This window comes from Dermacentor silvarum, chromosome 7 (assembly GCF_013339745.2).
Source record: "Dermacentor silvarum isolate Dsil-2018 chromosome 7, BIME_Dsil_1.4, whole genome shotgun sequence".
In the NCBI taxonomy this organism is placed as follows: domain Eukaryota; kingdom Metazoa; phylum Arthropoda; class Arachnida; order Ixodida; family Ixodidae; genus Dermacentor; species Dermacentor silvarum.
The window spans coordinates 136,060,984-136,070,139 of NC_051160.1; the positions used below are offsets into that span (position 1 = coordinate 136,060,984).

General features: G+C 46.4%; 1 protein-coding gene across 2 annotated transcripts in view; it reads right to left on the reverse strand.

Moving 5' to 3' along the window:
* LOC119458471 (3-oxoacyl-[acyl-carrier-protein] reductase FabG) overlaps window positions 1-8,813 on the reverse strand; it is a 463,543-nt gene extending 454,730 nt beyond the window's left edge. The window contains exons 1-2 of one of the 2 annotated variants that reach the window (XM_049671242.1): window positions 8,722-8,813; window positions 7,189-7,328 (exon numbers count right to left, since the gene is read on the reverse strand). In XM_049671242.1, the coding sequence (XP_049527199.1) occupies window positions 7,189-7,328; window positions 8,722-8,758 (177 nt within the window). In that variant the 5' untranslated portion in view covers window positions 8,759-8,813. The remainder of the gene's footprint in view (window positions 1-7,188; window positions 7,329-8,721) is intronic. The other variant, XM_049671240.1, reaches the window with a different exon arrangement.
* Window positions 8,814-9,156: the final 343 nt, after the last annotated feature.

The following is a 9,156-nucleotide window of genomic DNA, read 5'->3' on the forward strand; positions in this document are numbered from 1 at the left end:
CGTAAACTTGGAAGAGAAACTCCCTCCTTCTCTCCTCTCCTCCCCCCAACACACACAGGCACGCACACACACACACACACACACACACACACAAATTCACACAGGCTCACGCGCACGCACGCACACAAACACTCAAGCACACACGTATATATATATAATATATATATATATATATATATATATGTGTGTGTGTGTGTGTGTGTGTGCTTGAGTGTATATATACATAACCTGCTCTAAGTCCGGCAAGTTCTAACATCCCCTAAAGTTCTGGCGCTGTGTAAATCCCAAAACTGATGACACAGTCAACCTTATCGACAGGACTTGGTGGTGCCATCTCTCCCGAAAAATGCGCATCCGTGTTTAATTAACACCATTGCCTCCCGTAACTTTTATGATGACCAAAATATCTCGCTGCCATAATTTTCATGCACCGAATACACCATTATGTTTCCTGTTTTATTAATTCTGGCGGTGTTGAAAATCTTATTAAGAAATTAAAATGTTCCTCTTCACCCGGCTGCAATGAAATTAACACAAAGTTCTTAAAAGCCGAGATGGCGTATTCATCAATTATTTTAACTAGACTGCTTCAGCAATCATTGCACACGGGATCTCTTCCATTTGAATGGAACATGGGGAAGGAGATTCCACTTTTAAAGTCAGGTAACCAGCAATCACCATTAAATTACCGGCCCATTTCCCTCACAATCATTCCCTGCAAAATATTTGAGCATATTCTGTTTTCAAACCTTGCTAACTTTCTCGAATCAAATTCATTTTTTTTCGCCATCGCAACATGGTTTTCGCAAATCATATTCTTGTGAAATCCAACTAATATATTTCATTCACAAACTTCATGCCATCCTTGATCGTTCTTCTCTGACTGACTGCATTTTTCTAGATTTTTCTAAAGCATTTGACAAGGTATGCCATAAACTGCTTCTCTGCAAACTTCGCCAGCTTTACATAGACGCTAAACTGCTCTATTGGGTAGAAATCTTTCTTACTAACCGTTCTCAGTTTGTGTCTACAAATACCGTAAATTCAGAGTGCACTGCTGTTCGATCTCGGGTTTCTCACGGGACTGTACTGGGCCATTTACTCTTTCTTATTGACATTATTGACTTACCTTGGTGTGTTTCCTCGTACATTAACCTTTTTTCCATTGATTGTGCTGTCTGTCGAGAAATAACCTGCGTTGATGATACTAAAGCCCTTCAGTCCGACCTTGATGCTAATAACAAATGGTGCGACATACGGTTGATCGCACTTACCATAAGGAAATGCAAACATATGCGCATATCTCGAACATCATCTGTTTCGTCCATTTACCACATCTCTAATACTTCTTTCGAGGCCGTGTCCTCATATAAATACTTTCGCATTCACATTACATCAAAACTCTCTTGGGCATATCACATTTCGTATATGATTAGCAAGGCTAATCGAATTTTGGGGTACCTCCGTCGTAACTTCGCACAAGTATCTTCATCCATAAAATTAATCATGTACAAAACGCTCATTCGCTCGAAACTAGAATATGCTGCCTCCTATATGTAGCCTAATTCGCTCATTAAAATGCTTCAAAAAACCTCTACGCGGTTCCTTCTGTCTAACTACAACAGAACAGAAAGCATATCTTCCATGAAATTAAGTCTTGATCTGTCATCCCTTGCATCCCGTCGTAAGTTGTTTCGTTTGAGCCTTTTTCACTCCATATTTTATCATACTCAGCTCCGCCATGAGCTCATATCACCTCCTCACTATGTTTTATCTCGCCTAAATCACGCACAAAAAGTTCGAATTCCTTTTTGCAGAACTTACGCTTTTTTTCAGTCATTCTTACCACGGAAATCCCAAGAATGGAATCACCTTCCTTCGGATACCTCTACCAGAAATCACCACCTATGCAAGAACGCCCTCGCTAACTATATAATTTGAATTTTATGTGTTTGCTCATTTTTGTTATATATATATATATATATATATATATATATATATATATACAGGGTGTTTTTTTAGCTGCACCAAATTTTTAAATTAGCAAAATGAAAATCTTGCTCACGTTATGTTTACCATTCGAGTGTACGTATTGGCGGCCTCTAGATACAGAGCAATTTCTGCACTTCCGTGCGTAATAATGATATGACGCTAATTAACTTTATAATTATTAGCAATAGATGGCTATAGGAAATGAATACATTGGGGCCCGTCATCGACACTACCTATCCCAACGATCAAATTTTGAATAGTGGAGTTCATGTGGGAGCTACGCGAACAACTAGTTCCCTTTGCAGGCTGCTTGAAACTGAAACTGGCCGCAAAAAAAAAGCGTCTGTGTCGTCGATGTCGCCGCCTCCCAGCCTTTCGTCACGTCTCCGACGTCACCGCTGGTCCGGCCCAACGAGCAGCTTGCGTTATCTCCTTGCTGTTTGCGGCGTTGGCCTAACGCTTCAATGCCGGCGGGCCGCCAAATTTACTTCGTCATTCTGTCGGGCGCCACGTTACGCTGTAGCGCCAACCCCGCTCCCTGGGCTTTTAGATACTACAGGCACGGTGGGGAAGACGAAAACGAAGTTTCTGCGAGCCAGAACGCTACTTCTGTAGCTCTGCTGTTTTCGCCTGATTTCTCGGTAAATTTCGGGTAGCCGTCATGGATTGTTGCACGGATGCAAGTTGACGTCCCCGCGCCTCTGCTGGGGATGGCGACTTCAGCGGTGGCTGCGTCTAGGAAGCGGACCGGCCTACCAGCGACACCGACAGCGACGATACCAGTGTCTACTCGCTCAGCAGTGAGGACTTCTCCGATGACGACTTTCAGCTTGTGAGGACCCGCAAGGCGAAACGAAGAAACACCAGGGCTTATTTGTCTTCAAGCACGTCGACTGCAGGACCAACTCGGAATAGCGCAGTCAGTACAATTTTATTTATACCAGAACTCGCTACCGACAACCTGAGGCGACTCAACCGACAGTCTGTCTCGGTGTTTCTCGAAGCGGTGGCGCCAAATCAAGTCACGGATGTCAGAGTCAACGCACGCAAAAATGTCTTGGCTATTGACGTCATACATGAGACGGCACGGATCACTTTGAGCAAACTTACGGAACTTGCAGGCAATAAGGTCTGCTCGTGCATTCCTCTGGACAGTGATACCACTACTGGTGTCATCAGCGACGTGGACGTCTCCATCTCCAGCGCCGACTTGCCGATTTTAATTAAGCCAGCCGTTGATGGCTGCACTATCACTCACGTGTCTCGACTCGGCACATCCCGCTGTGTGAAGGTGGTTTTCAAGGGCGAAAATATTCCCTCACACGTCAAGGTGGGCCACTTTAGACACCCCGTGCGTCCATTTATCCAAAGACCACTCCAATGCCGCAACTGCCTGAGGCTGGGTCACGTGAGCACTGTGTGCGAGAATACGAGAGTTTGCTCGCGCTGCGCGCAACCCCACGCTGCAGACTCATGTGTAGCCACGGTGCTCAAATGCCCAAATTGCATTGGGTCCCATGATGCTACCTCAAAGGACTGACCTAAAATGAGGAAAGAAAGGGCGGTCTTGAAGCAGATGGCAAGAGACCATTCGTCTCGTCGGGAAGCTGTTGCGGCCATTAGAAAGCGACGCTCTCGACGCCGTCGACGCCGTCGGACTTCAAAGAACGAAGGTTCCTCTATGAAGAGTGCGGCACATCCGACAACTCCTCCTCCTCTGCCCCCTAGGCCTGTCGAAGTCGAATATAATACTGACAAGGTCGTGCCGGAGAACAATACTGAAGCCTGGCCCGCGCTACAAAAGCTACAGCCGCCACCACAGCAGAAGCCACAACCGAAACCACAGCGAATACCCCAGCTGAAGCCACAGTCGAAGCCACAGTCATGGCCACAGCCGACGCCACAGCCGCCGCCACAGCCGATGCCACACTCGATGCCACAGCCGACGCCACAGCCAACACCACAGTTGAAGCCACAGCCGACGCCACAGCCGAGGCCACAGGCGAAGCCACAACCGATGCCACAGCAGGCACCACAGTCAGATCAAAGTGTACAGTGCACCGCGGTAGAGTCGAGAATGCCGACGACTGATAAATTGCCCGAAGTAGACCGGCAAGTGGTTGTGATGCTTCGCTCCCTAGTAAATACCCTTCGTATACTGTTAAGCAAGCTGCATACTCCGTCAGCACGAAGTGCAGTGCCAGTACTGGATACTCTTAATCCAGTGCTTGCAAGTCTCGAGTAAGCCCCGTGGCTCACCCACCGCCTCCTATTCACGCAACGACCAGTGGCCCTTGGTTCATGTCAGATGTCTTCAACGCACATCACCAGCTATGGGACTTGACTTTGGTGTCATGGTGCCTCGCTGCACACACAATGCTCACTCTCTTCCTCTTTTCCTCTTTTTACTCCCCCTTTCCCTTACCCCTTGTGTAGGGTAGCAAACCGGACGTTCGTCTGGTTAACCTCCCTGCATTTCCTCTCTTCGCTTTCTCTCTCTCTCTCTCACAGGCACGGCGTCACGGAGAACGCCGCAGATAGCAAGGAGATAACGCAAGCTGCTCGTTGGGCCGGACCAGCGGTGACGTCGGAGACGTGACGAAAGGCTGGCGGGCGGCGACATCGACGACACAGACGCTCTTTTTGCGGCTAGTTTCAGTTTCAAGCAGGCCTGCCAAGGGGAACTGATTGTTCGCGTAGCTCCCACATGAACTCCGTTATTCAAAATTTGATCGTTGGGATAGGTAGTGTCGAGGACGGGCCCCAAAGTACTCATTTTCTATAGCCACCTATTGTTGATAATGAGAAAGTGAATTAGCGTAACTTCGCTAATTACGCATGTAAGTGCGAAAATTGCGCGGTATCTAGAGGCCGCCAATACGTAGACTCGAATGGTAAACATAACGTGACCAAGATTTAAATTTTTCCTAATTTTAAAAATTTGGTGCAGCTAAAAAACCCTAATATATATATATATATATATATATATATATATATATATATATATGTGTGTGTGTGTGTGTGTGTGTGTGTTGTGTAAATTATTTCACATGTCACCCACTCCCCTCTCTAATGCCCTTGGCCCTGAGGGTATGTTCAATAAATAAATACAAATAAATCATGTAAAAGCGCGTGTAAAGGGAACCGTGTCAAAGGCCTGTCCACTGCCAATAATGACAGAAACGCATCGCGAAGAACCCCGTTACCAACAAGTAATCTCTCTGGCCATCGGCTCTCTCCCTCATGTTTATTATTTCTTTTTGCACGTTCAGCTCGAAATGGCAGGCGTGCTCGTAAATCATGTATGTCAAAGCACGCGTAACTGCGATCGTGTCAATGACATGTCCACTGCCACTGTTGACGGGAATGTACCATGCATCGGCGTCGATTATGTAAAAGCGCGTGTAACGGGGACCGTGTCAACGACCTGTCCACTTTCAGTGATGACAGGAACGCGTCGTGAAGAACCCAGTTACCAACAAGTAATCTCTCTGGCCATCGTATCTCTCCCTCATGGTTTTTTTATCTCTCGCTTCTCTCTTTTTTGCGTGTTCTTTCTCTACCTGAAGATATAAAGAGAGTGTTGCGAGAATCAGCCAGTATCACTTGAAAAAGGTCGGTCCACCGACCGCAACTGTTGGGTAAATCAGCCTAAGCTCACACCGCGCAGCTGTGCTTCTCATTTTTCTGTATATATATATATATATATATATATATATATATATATATATATATATATATACAAGGTGTCTCAGCGAGCACTTTAAAAAATTTTTGAAAGTTGCCTGTGGCAGGTACCACAATTCTAGTTGCTGAGCTGGTTTACCCGACGAGGCGTACATAACTTCCACAACAATTGCAATGCATAATCTACTAATTAGCCAAGCTTCACCAATTAAGTTTTTAAATAATTACCTTGTGGCCCATATTGTACTTTACAAGTTCGAGCCGCGGAGTTCGTAAGGCGGATCCACTAGGACCGAATTCTTGGGATGAGACCAGTTTCGAAATAGTAATTCTTGAACTTTGGGGAGAAAGGGATTGGCGTTCCCGTTACTTTTGTGCTTCACTGCATAAAACGACGTTTTTTTTAAGAAAGTATCTTGAATGCCAATGCATAATTAGTGAATAATTTTTAATTAGTCAATCATGCGTTTCACTTTTTGGTGAAAGTAATATCCGCCTCTTCAGGTAGACGAACTCATCATCTAGAACTCATCATCATCACAGGCAGCCTTGAAACATTCTTGAAAGGCTTCGCTGAAACACCCTGTATATACGGAAGTGAAGGGAAACTTTTCAGGCTACCTTTCAAACATAAAGAACTTGAGTGATGCTGCCAGGTAAGCAGAACAAGTATTCAATTTCAACAGTTTCGACCGGTAGAGTGATATTCATCAGGGTTTACAATAAAGTCAACTTAGCAAGTACCTTTTTGTAAACCGCGATGAACATCGTTCAACCGGTCAAAACTGTGAAAACACCAAACACAACATAGGGGAAGTTACTTGTACTTACTAATTGAAAAAAATGATAGATTAATGGAAATGAAAGTGGATGAAAAAGCAACTTACAGCAGGTGAGGAACGACCCACGTCTTCGCATTACGTGTGCAGTCCTCTTACCATTTGAGTTACCGCAGCGCCACTTTCCCATCCACTCTCTGGGGCATCAATGAACCGTTGTTCAATGAATCTCTCGCCAACTTCGGTCATTGAGCATGTGCCACTTGGTGTGCACCAAGCAAGGTAACAATTCTCAGCAATCGCAGGCGCCGTCACGCCACGCTTCTCGTCTCAGAGGCAACACGCGGCCTTATTGGCAGTGCCAATCGATGGCGCGGCATGTCCGGAAAGCAGTGCGAGAAAGCAGCCCCATTGCCACAGGACGAGTTTTGAAGCTTTCGCACGCTCTAGCGCGCCATGCATTACGGAAGCCACGCATAGGCTTCGCAGTGGACGGCGCTGGATGGTGCAGAGTATGGAAGAGCATGGAAGAGGAGTCTCCCTGCAGTACACGGTTCATACATAACTCGTTTTGACGGCGGAAATGCGTCCTTTGGCCGTGTTGGTTTAATTCTAACAGCATTACCGCCAACAGGCATCGTGAGTTGGGTGTGGCGGCATTGTTTAAAATATTAATCGAATTAACCCCCATCTGCGTTTGATACGTTCACTAACACGTGGTAACTCCTACCTTCTCCGTGGGAACACCTTTGGCCCGGCATTTCTCGGCCACCTCTTCCAAAGCGAGCCTATTTCTCGCTGTAAGGGAAAGCCAGCAACCTAATGAAGCAAATCGAAGAGCCGTTCCTTCTCCAATTCCGGTTGATGCACCTGTATAAGAAAAAAAGTGTGCGCAGTGCTAGATAACATGAAATTTTCGAAGCGAAGCAACGGTAAAACCACAGTATTTAAGTTTCTCAATAAGTGAATTACGAATTCTGAGACCATGGCCTTGAGTCAAGCCACTGAGCATTATCTCAGAAGCAGCGCATCATCGAATGTACACGCGGAAATGTGAGACCACTGTTGCGATAACGCTAACAAAAGCACAACCCACGTGGATCGATTTTCTTGCGAAAGACTGGCGAATGGCCGCGCGTGGCGTCCTCCCGGCGGCCGGCGGCTGTTCGCCGTCGCTCAAGACGGGCTAGGTATGTTCGCCGGCGGTCAACCGCTCGCCGGAAGCGGCGAATGAAGCCTGTCAGCGAGGACCAATCAAGGCGCGGTCGCGTCCAAATTCCTACCACCCCATTTGACTCGGATAGCCAGCCAAAAAGCCTAGAGCGAACATGGCGACAAAAGCTGCTTGCATCGCGTACAATGGTCGACTGATTACGGGCGTCCAGGCGCTACCAATATGGTTCAGTGGCAGATACAAAACTATTTGTTCGCTGCATTTTACTGGGAATGAAATCACGCTCTTTGTAGCAACACTGAAATTGTGGCGGCAGCAGCCGCCCGTTTTTCGCATGTGGGTGGGTGCACCGCATGTGGGTGCAGCACGGCGATTGCACGCAGGCGTTCCGCCGCGTTGGTGCCGGGCCGCACGAAGTTCGCCGTGAAAGTTCGCTCCGTGTGGGCCGGGCTTTAAACGAACATAGACACAACAAAACTTCGGTAACAAAATATTGTACCCACAGAAAAGGAAATAAGTTCTTTTGCGCGCCATCTCTGGGTTTAGCTACGATGCTAAACTTCAAGTGCACCGCGCAGCAGGCTTAGATAAGTAGGGCGCTGGACCGGCTATCGCTCACACTATCCCTGCCTAAGATACGCGCTTATGCGGACCCTTGAGATACGGGCTAATTCTGAGTTTGCCTGACGTCGGTTGTTTCGTATTGCCGACTTTCCCCCTTGAACCGAAAACCAAGAAAGATATTTTGGTTTAACTCCGAAACAAAATAATAAATAACGTTTCGGTTACGTTTTTGTTCCGGTCAACAATATCGTTTTCTTTACGTTTCTCGTTTTTATTTTCGTTCCCTTCCAACACACTGGCCGTGGTCACCGCATCTCGATGGTGACGGAATTCAGAAGCGCTGATGTACTGTGATTCGTCGGGGTGGTAAGGAACCCTAAGTGGTAAAAAAGGTTTACCATGCTCCTATACGAAGTCCCTCAAAATCAACGATCAGTTTCCGTACATGCAACGCAACTATTTTATTTCCATTCATTAACAAATGAATGCGCTAGTTTTACGAGGTCGAACACAAAGTATTCTTACCTGTGATCAGCGCCACTTTCCTGTTCATATTGAGCATGCTGAAAAAAGGTACCTGTGAGAATACGAAAGGCAAGCTCAAACAACGATTAAAATACTAGTTTTCACATGCACGGCCACTACGTCAGAGGGGGCCTTTGTGAGCGGGTGTGTGGGTTGCTCGTGAGGCAGAGCTTACATCTGCCATAAATTTTTCATCTTTGCCACTTGCTGTATGGGGAAGTTTGACATCACGGTCATTTCATATTTTGCAGTTCAAGATAGCGATAAATGTTCAAATGCGACGACACACAACGAGATGATTCATGCTTATCCGGTCTAGGATTGTTGATCTTCCGCTTCAAAGGGAACGGCCACAGGCATCATCATCATCGAATTTCCTACCTTGAAAAAACTTACCTATAAGCACTTTACACCATATCTTTTAAGCGCTGACCA